This window comes from Vulpes vulpes, chromosome 1 (assembly GCF_048418805.1).
Source record: "Vulpes vulpes isolate BD-2025 chromosome 1, VulVul3, whole genome shotgun sequence".
In the NCBI taxonomy this organism is placed as follows: Eukaryota; Metazoa; Chordata; class Mammalia; order Carnivora; family Canidae; genus Vulpes; species Vulpes vulpes.
In genome coordinates this window covers 173,635,431-173,652,876 of record NC_132780.1, presented here as the reverse complement: position 1 = coordinate 173,652,876, position 17,446 = coordinate 173,635,431, and the positions used below count along the sequence as shown (strand labels likewise).

The 17,446-nt window shown below is 39.4% G+C and overlaps 1 protein-coding gene and 1 non-coding gene across 2 annotated transcripts in view; one reads left to right on the top strand and one right to left on the bottom strand.

The window, feature by feature from the left end:
• The first annotated feature begins 683 nt into the window (after positions 1-683).
• TBX18 (T-box transcription factor 18) overlaps positions 684-17,446 on the top strand; it is a 28,700-nt gene continuing 11,937 nt past the window's right edge. Inside the window, exons 1-5 of the mRNA XM_072736625.1 lie at positions 684-1,454; positions 2,620-2,824; positions 5,044-5,145; positions 8,203-8,374; positions 15,029-15,196. Of these exons, the coding sequence (XP_072592726.1) occupies positions 695-1,454; positions 2,620-2,824; positions 5,044-5,145; positions 8,203-8,374; positions 15,029-15,196 (1,407 nt within the window). The 5' untranslated portion in view covers positions 684-694. The remainder of the gene's footprint in view (positions 1,455-2,619; positions 2,825-5,043; positions 5,146-8,202; positions 8,375-15,028; positions 15,197-17,446) is intronic.
• On the bottom strand, positions 8,681-8,787 carry LOC112926434 (U6 spliceosomal RNA). The gene has a single exon (XR_003236330.1). It is a non-coding gene; the product is annotated as a U6 spliceosomal RNA (small nuclear RNA).

Here is a 17,446-nt window from a genome sequence, read left to right as displayed (position 1 = left end):
GAATTAAAATCCCAAGTCTTAACGTCTTAAAATTACCATGCTTTGAAAGGAAAGGGAGGCTCCTGAAAAAAGGCGTACTTTTACAGGCTAACAAATAGGAGAGACTTAAGCGATCATGTAAAATTTTGCTCTCCTAAATATGCTTTGAATTCTCACATCTTCCCTAAGAAAAAGCCACTAAGTAAAACATAAACATAAACAAATAAGCAAGTCTAATGCCATTCCTGGGAGACTGGGCGCTACTGGATGCAGGAATGTTTAAATCAGACAGGACGGGCCTGGTGGCTGTGAATTGTCCCCCCTCAAAAAATGTTCTGAATTGTTGCAATATTAAGTGATAAGCGAGTGGGACTGGAGTTTAAAGTTTCTTGGAAGATTCTTGATATTCTAAGTTGGTGATCATCTTGCTTTAAAGCCAGGAGCCTCACCCCTTTCCAGGTCTGGGTGAGGGAAACTAGAGACTCTGGCTGGACTGGGATGTGGCAGGCAGAGAGACCGACCGGGTTCAGCGCCCGGGGCTGGCACTTCCAAGCCAGACGGCGGCGCTTTTCACTCTTTTTTTTTTTTTTTTTTTTTTTTGAGCCCTTGTAAGGAAGTGGGCGCGGGCTGCGCGCAGTCGGCGCCGCCTGATTGGCTGGACCTCCCCGTGATTGACAGGACTCCAGACTCCACCCCCGCCGCTTTATTGACACTAATGAGCAAGTTCTTCCCACCGCTCTCCTGCCTGGAAGTGCTGACAGATCAAGGCAACAAATTTCAATTACAATCCCTAATTTGTGTCCGCAGAGTGTTTTTTACCCATGTTAGTCCTCTCTGGCGCATCAGTCGAAGCAGATCTTGGAGCGGCAGGAGGAGGTGGAGGGGGTGGGAACGAAGGAGTGCATCAGTGAGAGCGCGCGCGAGAGACCGAGGGAAGGAAACTTGGCGGGCGCGTCGCTGGTTCCTCGGATCCCGGCACGAGCGAGAAAGAGGAAACGCCAAATTTGTTTTTTTTTTTTTTTTTTGCCCGCGGCAGGGAAGGGGGCAGATCGGCCTGCGGGAGGCCCCGAGAGGCGTTCAGATTTTGGTGGGGGTGGTAGAGCGAGTGTGTGCGTGTGCCCGCGTGAGTGTATGTGCGCGAGGGGCGGGCGGGCGCCAGGCGGCGGGGATGGCCGAGAAGCGGAGGGGCTCGCCGTGCAGCATGCTGAGCCTTAAGGCGCACGCCTTCTCCGTGGAGGCGCTGATAGGCGCCGAGAAGCAGCAACAGCTTCAGAAGAAGCGACGAAAGCTGGGCGCGGAAGAGGCGGCCGGGGCCGTAGACGACGGAGGCTGCAGCCGCGGCAGCGGCGCCGGTGAAAAGGGCTCCACGGAGGGAGACGAAGGCGCTGCACTCCCGCCACCGGCTGCGGCGGCCTCCGGGCCCGCCCGGAGCTGCGCGGACCTGGAACGGAGCTGCGGCTCCCGCGGAGCCGCGGGTGAGTCGGCCCTTTCCCGCCTAACTTCTCCGCCGCGCGTCCCTCCCGATTCCGCGGGGAACCTGAACTTCTGCGAGCGAAGGGCGCGCGCGCGCGGGGCCCCTCCGTACCCGGGGCGCTTGCGCCACCAGCGCTTTGGCCTCGGGTGCTGGGGCGCGAAGCTCACAGCCGCCCGGGCAGCTCTCGCCGCCCAACTCGGGGCGCCCTCCAGACGGGGAAAATGCCGCTCGTAGCCTCGCTTCCCGGGCCGCCGCCGCCCCTTGGCGACCCGCGCGTTGGGCCGCTGCTCTCTGCGGCTCCGGGCCGTGCAGGTCCGTGCGCCTTACGCATCTGCCTCCCTTGGGGTTCCAGCCAATGGGTGCTCTTTTTTCTTTCCTAACTTTTAAAAGCAAGGGGGTGGGGGGAAGCGACGGCATAACCACCCCCCGAAACCGGAACGGATGCCCTAAACAGTTCGGGCAAACCAGGAAGAGGGCGGCGTACTTGCAAACGTGGTTTCCCGAGGGGTAGCTGAGCCCTTCCCCTCGCCTCTGGATTCCCGCTGCCTGCCGAGGCCGCCGGCCGCCGGGGGCCGGGCCTTTCGCGCTCTTATCGCCCCTTCGCCGCTGGGCTGAGGAGTTCTGGGCGGTCGGGGAGGCCGAAGAGCTTTCTAGAGATGCCTCCGCCCGGGCCCAGAGCGAGGGGCCTCGGACGCCTAACGGGAAGGGAGGCCCAGGCACTGGGGACCGGGGCCCCGGACGCCGGGCGGTTTTGCTGTGTGCGTTTCGGGTCGCGGGCATCTCGGGGTCTGCGCCGGGGCTCTAGACTCAGGAGCGCATCTCAAGCTCAGCTGGGCACGTATCCTAGACCCCCGCGGTTGCGCGGCCCTTCTGTTGGGGCCTTGACCCCGCGGGGACTGCGTGGGAGGGGTGGCCGCGGCCCTCCAGCGCCTTCGGGACTCGGCACTTGGGGGCCTGGCTTGTACGTCGAGTCCCCTCGGCGGGCAGCGCGGGTGGTACCCCTGGGCCTGCAGGTTAGAAGGATCCGCAGGCAAGAAAGCCCCCCGCCCCGCATTTTCTCTTGGTCCTGTTTTGGTCTTCCCAGCCGCTCCCCGGGGCTCAGCCTCCCCATCCAGCTTCCTCTCCCGAGCCCTCACCGTTACCCCTCTCTGCCCTTTGCTGCCCAGGAGGCTGCGAGGATGGCTTCCTGCAGGGCGCTTCCCCGCTGGCGTCCCCAGGAGGATCCCCGAAGGGGTCCCCGGCGCCCGCCCTGGCTCGGCCGGGGACCCCGCTGCCCTCGCCGCAGGCCCCGCGGGTGGATCTGCAGGGAGCAGAGCTCTGGAAGCGCTTCCACGAGATCGGCACGGAGATGATCATCACCAAGGCGGGCAGGTAAAGGGCGATCCGCCGCCAACCCGGGGCCCTGGCCTCCCCCCCCCCCCCCCCCCGTGACTGGTCAGGAAGGGTGAGGGCCTGCAGAGCTGTGGCGTCTCTGGGCAGCATTTTTGCACAGATTGGACAAGGCCCGGGGTGCGGCGCGCTCAGAGACTGGCTTTGCGTGCCTTCTGCCCCGGAGGGCAGTCGGTGGGGCGCGCAGCCCCGCCGCCCTCCCGGGTGTCCGGGAGAAAATCAGCCTCGTCGCCCAGGCGCTAGCGCTTGCTAGCTCGGGGCTTGGGTAGTCGGCGCGCTGGGTAGCTAGAGTCGTGGTTACCCAGACGGCTGCCTAGGCGCTTGGTTAGGCGCTAGTTATCGTTTCTGGAACTACGGAACACATTGCTTCCCTTAACCTCCCGCTTTTTTAAAAAACGCGGTTTATTCTTTAGAAAACTATGATTTTTTTTTTTTTTTTTTTTTTTTTTTTAGATTCCAGACTTGCAAGCTGGTTCTTTATCAAAAGATACCCTAGCAATGTAAGGACGTGATGTCTCGTGCTATTTTGGTATTCTACTAGAATGAAAAAAAAAAAAAAAAAAGACTGGAATCATTAGTAATACGTGTATAATCTCTGCAAAAATAATTACCTGGTTTTTAAAAACCATTCTGTTTGTAGATCCAGTTACGTGGTTATACATATATTTTTCTAAACGAAATCCAACACGTTCGTCTAAATTTGCTGAAGAAGACTTAAAAAAAATTGTAAGAAGGCATATCTGTTTTTTGAAAGTGTGAAATTTGCACATCCGCTAGTTAGTAAAAAGATTTGGCCAGATACTATTAATTTGAGGGAAGAGCAGAAATATTTGCATTTTAAAGTTTTCAGTTCATTTAATGCAGTGAAATCTATGAATAATATCTTCCTTAAAAGGAACTTTAAAAAGCACAGCGACTCTTTCAGGGAGTACACATGGCCAAAACCTGGATAGCATAAAAGTATCCAAACTTATTAGAAATTACAAAAACATATTTTATTGAATCCATATGCTACCTTCTACATTTTCACAGAGCTTTTATTAATGATCCAAATTCAGTCTTCAACAACACAAAGCAACAGTTGTCTTATAAAGGATGTAGTTAAAGACCTTTACTCTTTATCTTACAGGTGCACTGAAATAACACTAAAACAGCCAGCATATTAAACTGTTCTCATGCCTAGTTAGGAATAATGGACTTTCTTTTCTCTGGATGTGGTCTTTAATGGCATTATTATTATAGAAAAAGTTTTTGGTAAATAACAGTACTAAAATTTGTGTTATAAGGTTAAATTAGCAAAAATTAGATTAACTGGCAGGGTCCTAGACATAAATCATTAGACGAAAGTTTTTTTTTTTTTTTAAAAAGAAGGAACGAATCTATTTGTATTTTATAAACAATAATTTGCTGTTATATTCTTGCTACTGTGTCCTTTTTAAAAGATAGCTTTCCAGTACTATAGCATCTCCTTTCATAATGCATCTCTGGGAAGCCTAGAGAAATGCAGATTTTCATTTGTTTTAATTAGCCAAGTTTTGAGTAAGTGTGGTTAAATAAAGTATTTCCAGGGTATAGTGGGGGAAGGAATGATTTGGTAAATATACATTGTGTTTAGTTTCTGCTTTCAATAAAGAAGTTTTACTATACCTTTCAAATTTAGAGCAACTTTTGCACTTCACCTTTACCATGCTGCAGACAGGAAGTCCTGTCTCAATAAAGAACATATTGTTTGGTTATAGCATGGCACATTGGCTCCTTGTGGTTTTTTATAACCCTTTTAAAATTTCACATTATAATATATTTTATCACTTGTACAAATTCAAATTTTCTGTTTCTACCTTTGGAACATTTTATCATTTGTATTATTAAAGTAAATATGCTTATTGATTTTTACTTAAAAAATAAACTGCTTTTTTTAGTGCTACTACTCTTTCAGTGTATAATTCTTTTCCTTTTAGCTGTACTGACATTTCAGTAAACACAGTACATGACAGGGTACAACAAATTACATTTAAAAGCCTCAGTTTTGATATGTCCTATATCCTGATTTTTTTGAATTACATTATCAAAGTGAATGCTAAATATTTGTCCATAGGAAAAATAGAGAGGTTTCCAGAGGTTTCTTCGCTTATTCATTCTCAGTGCTTAATCACAAACAAAAACAAAACCCATACCCTGTTTCCTCCCCTCCGTATGCTTAGGCGCATGTTTCCAGCAATGAGAGTGAAGATCTCAGGACTAGATCCTCACCAGCAGTATTACATTGCCATGGACATTGTGCCAGTGGACAACAAAAGATACAGGTACAGTGATCAGATGGATACCAGAGGATAAGAATATGCTAGGATTTTACAGGCTCTGCCTGTTTCATCTGTGACAACTATGATGTTTGTTTCCAGAAGCCTGTAGTATTTCTTGATCTATAATCCACTCCCGACAGTTCTAGTAGCCCAGACGCTGCCTTCTCTTGCAGTAAATGCGGAAACTTAATTTTTGTTTTGCTTTCAACAGATACAGAAATGTCTTTTAAGTATGGAGAACTTTAAATTGGTGCTAGTTTAGTGTTGTTAACTTGTGTCTTTTATAATGACTTTTTGATTAGAATTTTGAGAGGAAATGTTAAATTTATAGAAACATATATAATATTCGAAGAAATGTTTCATTTTCTTTATGATGACTTTGATTCTTAAATAAATTCTGCTTTTCTTGTTGTGTCTGAAATCATTACTGTTGGCAGGCGTTTTTCCTTTAATTTTAGGAAATTATTGAATTTAGAAAAATCTCATAATTCATCATATATTAGGACATCTTTAAACTGGCAATGAGTTTGTTAATTTACTGTTGTTTTTCGGTTGGTAGTTAACACAGTAGATTAAAAAAGAATATTGTAAGATTTATTTTTTGAAAGAAGATGTATTATCTGGATATCAAGTAGAGTTGGAAAAGATACATGTTCTTCAGTTTTAAACCAACCTTTGCTTTTTCTTTTTCAAGTAAGCAGATCAGTAATTTCCAATGGACAATGCTTTTTAGTTTTCAGAGGAGTTAAAAATACTAACATTTCAAAAGGAAATTTTGAGTAGATCAGAAGATGCTTTAAATTTTGGTCGTCTTTGTTTCTGTGTTTTTTTTTTTTTTAACTTTAATAAACAACTAGAGAATGTAGTAAGTTTTTAAATGAAGTCAGATTTGGTTTTTATCACTTTTTAAAATTTAAGGAGTTACTTTTTTGAAACAGGCTTACCGATGTCAAAAGTATACAGATTTAATTAGTACAGGCACATATGGAATACTAAAAAGATGGGTAATAAAAAAAGACAGTTTTATTGTTTATGTTTTGTTTATTTTAATTAAATAACTCATAGAGAGTTTGCTAAAATTATCTGCTGCATGGTAAGAGCTAGAGGCATTTTTTATTCTTTAAATATAAAATATACTTGGTTTAAAATCCATATTCTAATTTGGGTTTTGTGTTGAGAAAGAGAATGTAATTCTTAATGAGCTTAAAAATTATTCCTTTCATTTCCAAATTTGTCTCCTACGTCTCCAAATATCTTTCATATATTTTGGGTGGTTTATTTTACCTGGTTGATTCTTATTATTTTCACATAAAGCAGGAAAAATTTCAAGTATTGGTATTAAGATGTCAAATTTTAAAAGCTCAAATTATAAATCATAAATTTGGTTTCACTTACAATGCTTCCCAAGAAGTTTGGTTTTAGCAAATTGTATTTAGAATGTTTCACAAAGAATGTGCAATGGTTAACATTTATTCTCTAGGTGGCTATGGATTTTTGAACTATTGAATATGTGTACTTTTTCAAGGTTTTGATAGAGCATATTACTCTGTTCACTTTGGAAATAACTATAATGCAATTTTTTCTTGCATTTCTAAGATTTGCATTTTATTTTCTAACTTTTAGCAGTAGTAGAAAAAAGTTTTTGGCTTATTTTCTGCTGTCAAAGAGTGGTATTTGGTCAAATTTAAAATGCTTGTGATTTATTGTGATGTGAAATTAATATTCAGAAAGTCCATGCACTTAGGAACTTAGTTACTGAAATTATGTTATACCAATTCAAGAAGTTTTTAAAAAAATTATTCTTAATTTTGTGTGTATCTTTTTCCCAAGACAAGGAATCAAAGAATAGAAGGCATATTGAGCTCAAAAGAGAATGAAATATGTGACATTAGTTGAAGCAGAGGGCCTCACCAGAGATGTTATTGAAAGTATTTCATACTATTTTTAGAAGAAATTTGCATACTACACAGGTAGAATTCTCTGAAACTATCCACAAATTATTGTTTTAAATTGTATGTCATATTTTAAAATACAAATGGAAGGGAAACACTTAAGTATATAATTTCATTTTATACCCTTTTCTAAGTGAATCATCGTATCTTAGTTTCTAGTTTTCGAATTAGTGAATTTTAAATTAACAATTAATAAATGAATACCTGAATATAGGATTAGATATTATGATCTTATTTACTGCCAGGAACATTGTTTTTAAGTATATTATTCTCATGGAGTCAATATACTTGACATGTATAAAAAACAGAAGAGAATGTTTGATCTCTTAATTAGAAAAGTCATATTAATTATATATACTGTCATTTTCAAAGTTTGATGTATATTTTGATTAGTGGTATTTTAAAACTAAAGAATTTTCTTTAACAGTAGAGAAAGAGAAATTTAGAAAATAAAGACCTATATGTTTTGATTACACAAAAATTTTGAGTTGAACTTAATCCATTATCTGCAATTTTTAGTTTAATAGAATTAGGAAAACATTCTAAATGATCATAGCTAAAACTATCTTTCTAAGAAAATAAAAGTTATGGAACATTTGCAATTTCCCCTTGCCTCTCTATCATCCATCTAATCTGTCTGTACATTGTCTAAAATGGAAAGTGGTCTTAAAGGAAGTAGGTCACTTTAAGGTATACCTCTCAAGTATTTTTGAGATTTACTTAAAAGTGAGCTTGACAACTTTAAGCTTGACAACAAGAGTCTCTTCATGTCAATTGAATGTCCAGATGTAAAATGGAAAATATCAGAATACAGATGGAATGTCTAATATGAATAAGTGTGACTCTTAAGAATTATGATACTTGAATTTATAGTGGTGATAGTATGCATAAATCCTTAACACATCACTTACCCTGAGAGGTCAGCAGACCTCTGCTGCCTCAGAGAGTTTTTGAAAAGTGCTTGAAATCTTATTTTAATATGTATTGGATGTAAAGAGCAAATTGTTGTTCTTTAGACTTTAAAAGATACACAGTTTGTCTGATTCTACTGACTCAGAAATTCCAAGGAACAGTAGCTCCTATCCTGAGCCTTGTCATTGCCTTCTAGGTATGTTTACCACAGCTCTAAATGGATGGTGGCAGGTAACGCTGACTCCCCTGTGCCACCACGAGTGTACATTCATCCAGACTCGCCTGCCTCAGGAGAGACTTGGATGAGACAAGTGATCAGCTTTGACAAGCTGAAGCTCACCAACAATGAACTGGATGACCAAGGCCATGTGAGTAGATGGCCTCCCTAAGGTGCCACCATGGGGTGGTGTAGCCTTGTCTATACTGTGCGACTAAAGGGCAAGAATTTCTCTCAGAAGTTGGTTGATCAGCATGTGCCTGATCTGTGCAAAATCAAGGCTATATTTGCATTGGCGACTTCGCCTGTGCCTGACGCATATTCTGTGAAACATTTAATAGGTTAAAACTGGATACTAAATTTGTATTGGAAATGATAGCGTCTCAGGCAGACTTTTATTAGCTAGGATTTTTTTATAGGTTGTTCTTTTGTTTTTGCTTTTTAAAAAATATTTAATAAAAATATAGAACGCTTCACAAATCTGCGTGTCATCCTTGCACAGGGGTAATGCTAATCTTCTCTGTATCGTTCCAGTTTTAGTATATGTGCTGCTGAAGTGAGCACTTTAGCCAGATCATTTGTCTGAAACCCTCTGAGTTACTAATTATGCTCTGAATGTGAATTCTTGGGAATTGGGGTAATAGGGATAATGGTTTATTGTGTCCTGCTGCATTCAGCTCTTTTCCCAGGTGAAGCTTGTTGCTTCTCAGAAATGGCCCATGCTTACACTGTTTGTGTTCCATCTGCAAGCTCCTAGTTGTTTTGTAATGACATCTAATGTGTCAAAATATGTTACAATAACAATTCCTTTTAGTCTTAAAACATGATGCCTAAGTCAAAGTCAGTCATTCTAATAATGTAGTGATTTTTAGCACCCTTATTGTCATACAATATTGTTCCTAGGCAAGATTTCTACATTATTATTTTAATAAGTAAGTCTGGGTATATGCTGATTTCCATCAAAAGCTAGCATTTCTATTAGGTTTTTGTTATTTGAAAGGGTTTTAATGGAGGCAAGATTGAAATGTCTTTTGAAGAGTACATCATACATACCACCTAGTTCATTTCTCAAAAGGTAAGGTAAAAGTAACATGTTTATGAGCAAATCTTTTAAAACAAAAATGCAAACTGTCATAAACGAGTAATACAGTTATGATGAGATGTGATTTGCAAGTTGCTGGGAACTGTCTTAAGCAATTGATATTAATAAAAACATTCAAGTATAAATTTTATTGTGGTACAAATTCAGTGTCTAGATTTTTAAGATACAACTATCTTACATTGCTTGTGTTTGACAAGCTGATTTAAAACAAAATCAGAGAAGTATAGTAGATTTCATTTCTGAATCCAACTCCATGGCCTATATTTTAGTGTATTACTTCATTTCTATTCTTTTTATTCTTTATGTACACAGTCAAGTAGTAGCAGTTACTTTTCACTTGACTTCAACGAAGGAACGCTAGTTTCTACTGTGTGATTGAGGGAGCTGCCTGAAATGTCGCTAGCATGTTCATTGAGGGGTCTTTGGTTTTTGGAGTAGAAAACTCAAAAATAATGCCATTAAGTGTGACTTGTTTTCAAAAGGGTAAATATCCTTTACTTTTCTCAGTTCTACAGTTTGAGAACATATCTTTTAAAAAAGATAATTTGGTCTAAAAACTATACACTGTCATATGTAAAGTGCCTTTTTAAAAATAATTTAAATCAATATGGCCACTTTCTAATTCTTTCAGAGCAAATTATTGCCTTTACATATAATACTTAGTGTATCTGTAACATTTGATGTAAATATAGTAATTTGTTTCTATAATTTTATTTGTAATTTCACCAGACTTTACATAAAACAGTATTCTCTAGAGAAACAGAACCAATAGAATGTGTATAAATATATGCAAAGAGAGAGATTTATTTAAGGTATTGGCTCACATAATTGTGGTAGAGGTGGTAGGTCCCAGATCTACAGAGAGCAGGCGAGCAAGCTTTAGGACCCAGGAAAGGGTTGATGTTGCCTCTCAAGCATGAAGGTAGTCTCATGGCAAAATTCCTTCTTCCTCAGAGGATCTCAGTCTGTTTCTATTAAGGCTTTCAACTGATTGGATAAAGCCCACCCACATTATGGAGAATAATCTGCTTTACTCAAAGTCTACTGATTTAAATGTTAACCTTATCTAGGAGTGCCTGGGTGGCCCAGTAGATTGGTTGAGCATCTGACTCTTGATTTCTGCTCAGGTTCTGATCTCAGGGTTGTGAGATTGAGCCCTGCATTGGGCTCTGCATTCAGTGCGGAATCTGCTTAGGTTCTCCTTCTCCCTTTGCCCCTCTCCCTGCTTGTGGGCTTGCTCTCATTCTCTCTCTGTCCCTCTGAAATAAATGAACTAACGAAATCTTATTGAAAAATAAATGTTAACCTCATTTAAAAAATTCCTTCATAGCAACATCCATATTTGTGTTTAAATAATTACAGTATTTCACTTTTAGGAAAAACAAAAACATAGCAGAAAACAGGCAAAATCTAGAGAAATGTGTCATCTCTCAGTGAAATTTTTCTTCTAAGATTGTGGCTGAATGTAATACTTTGAAATACAGGGAGGTAATTACTGGGTGTGGAAAAAGGGAAAGATAGGTACCCGTCCATTTCTGAAGCAAGAAAATTGCTTTTGCACTTGGTAAAAATGTATGAATCAGTTGGTACCAGAGGAGTATATAGGAGGAAAAGTGATCTTTTCCATTATTTATTTAAAAGAAAGTATTTTTTAAGACTTTGTAAAATATAGTATAACATAAAAAGCCATAGTCTCTGCCTTCAGTGATATAGCCTAGATGGAGAGAGAAGACGTACACACAGATAATCATGTTGTTGTCTCAGAGAGATACAGACGCCTCATTATTCCAGTCAGGAGAGATTGGGAAGGTTTCATGAGGACCTCCTATTGTGTCTCTTGTATTTATTGACTCAGTTTGAAGACCCCAAATGAGGTTAGATTAGAGATTAGGAATTTGTTCCTTATGCCATTGTTGTGATTGAGTATCTAGGAAGACAGTAGTACCATTATGGTGGGACTTTCTAATTCACTCGTCCTTTTCCTCATGCACAGACCTCTCAAGGACTCACCCATCTGCCATCATAGGGTTGAGGTTCTCTCGCCCCTAAGTTCTAAAGGAAGTACACTAATTTCTAATTAATCAAGCTGTAGACTCAAAAGAGAGATGATTTTTCTAATTTCCTTTCTAACTTTCTTTGACTGTTTTGGCCTCTCAGTTCCCAGTTTTATATTCTGCTAAAGGTATACAAGCATTCAATATAGTGACCTGAGAACTGCCTGTAGACTTGGGACTTTTATTAAACACTGTGTTTAATGTAGGAAGCACATCCTCACAGGGCTATGACTGGACCTAGAACTGAATGAGACATGAAATTATATGCCATTGGGTTTTCCTTAATGTGACTTCATTTTCCCAAATACCAGGGATTGTTCATTTTCCCAAATACCAATACCATTTTCCCAATATTCACCAATATTGGTAAGAATCTAGACTTAAATGTCCTGTCACTTTATAACTAATCTTGTAAAGACTAATGTTGTAAAGACTTTATAATCTCTCCTTACTCCTTGGGGAATCTGTAGCCAGCTTTACATTGAATTGTATAGAATCTAAGACTGGTCCTTGGGCTACCAATGTGCAGATGGTTAGCGTGCTTGGGTAAGATGTTTCCTTCTCATTGTGTGCATGTTTCCCTATTCATCTGGAATTTGATGTCTGGGGGAAAATATTTCCCTAAAAAATTAGAGGAGCAGCTGGGTGCCTCAGTCTGTTAAGTTACTGAAGGACAGAACTTCAGTAACCCATTAGCGGTTCACAAAAGTTACTGAAGTTCTGACTCTTCATTTTGGCTCAGGTCATGATCTCAGGGTTGTGAGACCAAGCCTGGTGTTGGGCTGTACTCTCAGTAGGGAGTCCACTTGGGATTCTCTCTGTCCTCTGCCCCTCCCCACTGTTCTCTCTCTCCCTCTCTCAAATAAATAAATATATCTTTAAAAAATTAAGATAATTTGGCATGTCTGTCAAACTTCAGGCACTTTAGGTCCTTTCACATGAAAGATAAGTAATATTGTGCTTCTTTTGACTTAAAACTAGTGTCTTTAGAGTGGAAAGATGTATATTAACCTGCACATGGGACAGCACTCTGTGTTTATATATATTAGACCATGTGACTGTTTGTTACTAGGTAATGCCAAAAAGGAAAAAAAAAAAAAATCCTCCCTTTAAGTGGAACAGAGAGCATGGAACATGCAGATCAGATATAATTATTTGAATTTCAGCATTATCATTGTGGTTTCCTTGTTTGTAAGACCAAGGTTCTACTTGTTTTATTAAATAAGCAGAATGTTATTGATCACTCATCATTGTAAGTTTGATAGATCATTAAGAAGCAAATAATGCTGTTTTATCCAGATGAACTGAGGCTTGTGTAACGTTCCCTGAAAACATCTGGGGATATACTAAATTCCTCTAGATAATATTGAAAGTATGTTATTTTGCTGGGACAATCTAAATTTCTGGTGGCATGTGCCCTTTAATGTGCAGACATAGGTAGACATCAGCTATTTCTATACCCTACTTCAGTATACCCCACCTTACGTGATTTTGGAAATTCTGTAAGGATAGAAAGAAAGAAATAAAATTTAAGTATATATACTATATGGAGAATCTGCTTGAGAGAACAAAGACTTCATAAAACAAGAACCTATGCTCATCAACCAGTAAGTAGAAACCTGAATCAGTGTTTATTTCCTTCATTCCAATTTGTTTTGTTTTAGTCTTTTGAAATTAGTTATGTACTTATTTGTGTTTGTTTGATATAAGGTAGCTTTCTATAATTTCTCTTTTACTCTGGAATTTGCTGATCATTAGAGTCATTAGAATAGGTCTTGCATCTGTGTTTTTCAGACTTTTTACCTGACTCACATAACCAGATGTACACGTTACATTATGACCTGGTGTAAAGACATGCAAGGAAAATGGTGTTTTACAAAATAGTACTTATTGTTACTATAAGGAGCACACTCTACGTTTCTACTTTATAATTTTATTTATTTAAAAAATTTTTGGTTGCAACCCTTTAAATTGACTTTTGTGAACCGCTAATGGGTTACTGAAGTTCTGTCCTTTTTTTAGACCTGGAAAGAGACTTTTCCAGAGGTTGCAGATCCATGTATGTATCCACAGGTGACCTGAGGGCTATTGTGTTCTCTTATCCTTTTCTTATATTCACACTGCACCCCGTTGCCCCCATCAAGCAAGTCTGGTGGGCACTGTCATTAGATCTGCCATCCAGGCATCTCTTCCACTGATAGAAAGAAAATTTGGGGGTAAAAAACAAAACAAAGCAAAACTGACCATCACACTGATTACTGCCAGGGAGTAAAGGCTTCCTTTTGTGGCAGCAAACATGCTCTCCAGGTATAGGGCTATTTGTTTTGGGGCTGACCAAATATTCTGAATTTGGCATTATTACGCTGCCTGTATCCTGCAAAACAGGAGACAGGTCAACTACAGTGTTTTTCCAAGACTCTTTAAGAATTTCTCCTCAAAACTCCCAGTGACCCAAACCTGAATTCAAATCGTGTAACTCAGGGAAGATAGAGCTTTGTTAACTGAACTCATTAACAAATACCCGAATGTGGATGTCCAGCAACAAATAGAAAATTTCATTGGATAAGGCTGTTTTTGTATTCTACCTCCAATACCTTGAAAGCATAAAACATAAAGAAAAAGAAAAAAAATTCACCCACAATCCCATTATCCAGAGATGATCACTGTTTATTTCTTTCTGTGGGTCCTTTTTACAGTCTGTTTTCATGCAGTTGTGGTAAGTTTATAAACAAATTGGATCATTTAAGATTTAAAAAGAAACATTTTATTTTGTGGTTAAAAATGTCCCAAATAGCACTTAGTAATGGCTGAATAACATCTATTCTGTTGCATGGACTTTGATTTACCTAACCAATCTACTCATGTAAGTGGTTTATAGTTTCTTCACTGTTATAAGATGGTTCACTGCTCATCTCTATACATGAAATGCTTTTTTTAAAAAATATTTTCTTGGATAAATTTTCAGAATTGGAATCATGGTGTAGAGGATAGTTGAACCATATTATCAGATTTCCCTAGAAGAGTTTGAGTGCAGCAGCTTTTCTATCCCTAGGTTCCTGGGTTTTGGGAGTTTCTCTGTGGTGGAGATATGAACCCTAGGTTCTCCAGACAAACCAGGGATGTTGTAAGCCACACATAAGTCAGATTCCTTGGTATCCTTAAAATTCCTTTTGCCCTTGACTGGACATGTTGCCATCACCATGGTGGAAGAGTGTTATCTGAAGAAAACCGTGGTGTGCAAATACTTATTTTCAGGGGATGGGTGTGGTAGAATTTAAATAATCATTTCAATCTCTATTTTTAGTTTTACTGTTTGGACTGTTATGTTCCCTTTGGCTCATTATAAATAAAATGCTGATGAATTTATTCTTTTGTTTTCAGAAACAGAAAATTAGATGTTAAGTTCATGGTTGTATGCAGAGTTCCACCAAATTAACGATTTTTTTCCTTTTGTATTTTTATGCATATTTTACAAATAACTTCTTAGTCCTCTCTTTCCAGTTTTGACATACTGTATTAAATTGGCACTTCTGCATCTTTGGAAATTTTCATTTCCAACTGGGATTTATTTTACACATTAAATATTTAGTCATGGTGCTGAGATTGGGCAGAAGTTCCTGATATATTTGGCTTTCTTTCCTTGACACAGATTATCCTTCATTCTATGCACAAATACCAACCACGGGTCCATGTCATCCGTAAAGACTGTGGGGATGATCTTTCTCCCATCAAGCCTGTTCCGTCTGGGGAGGGAGTAAAGGCATTCTCCTTTCCAGAAACTGTCTTCACGACTGTCACTGCCTATCAGAATCAGCAGGTACTGTTCTCAGAATTACTGTCTTTCTAGACTTTTCATTTCAGGTGTCAATAGAAAGCTAGCTATCCTTTTCACTGTATCTTAATGTTACGAAGTGTCATAAAGCACTTGCCATAGAAGACCTCCAAGATGTGTATGTGTGTATAAATAAATAATTTTTTATCCATGATTCCCCAAGTAAGGCTACTTAGAGTGAGAATCTTTAGACAAGAATGTGTCTCATGATTAACAATGTAGGTTTGCATTCCATTTTGAGATGTCAAATCATGATGTCATAATTAAGATTAAAGAGCATGTGGGGGCTCCTTGGTAGCTTAGTCGGTTGAGTGTCTGACTCTTAATTTTGGCTCAGCTCATGATCTCAGTGTCATGAGATCGAGCCCTGTGTCAGGCTCAGCACTGGGCATGGAGTCTGCTTGAGATTCTCTCTCTCCCTCTGCCCCTCCCCTGCACTAACTCGCTCTCTCTGTCTTTTTTTTTTTTAAAGATTTTTAAAATTTATTTATTCACGAGAGAAACACACACACACACACACACACAGAGAGAGAGAGAGAGAAAGAGGCAGAGACACAGGCAGAGGGAGAAGCAGGCTCCATGCAAGGAGCCTGATGTGGGACTCGATCCCAGGTCTCCAGGATCACGCCCTGGGCTGAAGGTGGTGCTAAACCGCTGAGCCACCTGGGCTGCCCTCGCTCTCTCTCTTAAAAAAAAAAAAAAAAAAAAAAAAAAGCTCGCTCGCTCTCTCAAGAAAAAAAAAAAAAGCATATGTACTGCGTAGGAAATTGTCATGTAGAATATGAAACCTGAATTGATCATAGAACATGGGATTTGATAGCTCACATTATTTTAAAACTGTAACCCATGTATTATAGGAAATATTTCAGAAGTATTTATCTTACGTAGTCATTTTGGTATATACAAAAAAGGCTATTTCTTTCGAGATACATTTTAATTGTGACAGAGGGTGATACATATGCTTATAGCCTGAGAGGTCCTCAGCTGTGGAGTAATCTTTTCATAAAATTAGTAATAATTTCAAAAATGATATATTTCTTTTCAACCTAGGTAAGCATATGTATTTCTTTAAGTCTGTGTCTAGTAGGTAGAAAATTGATTCGAGGCAGTTATTTAGTCCATGCAGTTATGGCCAGTTTTCATAAAAAATAGTGATGTAATTGAGGCTGATGTGGTCTGTGATAGACTTTTTTTTTTTAATTTTAGTGATTAGGAGAATTATTTTAGGCCTTCTTTTTACATTTATTTACATTTTAAGGCTTTGTAATTTCTCTGTTGTGTTTTTTGTTATTTTAAAGCTTATAAAGAGATTTGGGTCCTGCCCCTACAACCTCCTTTAGGACTGAGGGGTGCATCTGCTCTCATCCGTGTGAGCTGCCAGTCCCATAGCCAAAGCCATCCTGTCCTCTCACTCACATTGTCATGCTCTTTATAGGCTTTGAGGAAGGACATTAAGTTAGCCTTTAGAAGGACTGGAGAGAATTAGGAAGAGGTTCCTAAAATATGTTAAGTGTAGAAAATGAATTTTTTTATTTATTTATTTTTTAGGAAAAACATTATGTATGAGGAGAAGAGAGCAGAGACATTTAGGACCTTTTAAGCAACCCCAGTTTATCTGTCTCTTTTTCTATCTCTCAAACACAAACAAATGAACTATGTCAAATGTGTATTTTCTCCCAGCCTCTGTGATACAATAAGCAAGATGCAGTGGGCTTTTTGGTACATGTTGACTGATACCAATTGACAAACTTTGACAAATCAATTAATAGGGTAAAAAAATTAGAAGGGACATTGTTGATGACCAAATACAATGATGTTAATTTTTTGCTTCCTGGCTCCTATTTTAAGAACTCATGGAAAATTGGTAAAGCAGCTTAGCTTGGTGGTTAATAGCATGGGGTTCTGAAGCCCAGGGTCCCAGCCTAGTTCTATGGCCAAGTAACCTTAAGATCATAGGAAACTTAGGCCTCTGTTTAAAAGAAAACATAAGATTGGGATAATTACATATAAATTATGATGAGAATGAAATATATGTATAAAATTCTTAGTAAGCATACATAGTATGCACTCAGTAATAAAAATATTGGCAATAGTAACATATTTATATTCAGACAAGGCACTATTATGTAAATCTGTACTCCTTTTTGAAATGCTATTTTAAATGAACATGTAAATTATTTAATGTTATTTAAATATTATTTAAATGAACAAATACTTAAGCTATAATGAACTATA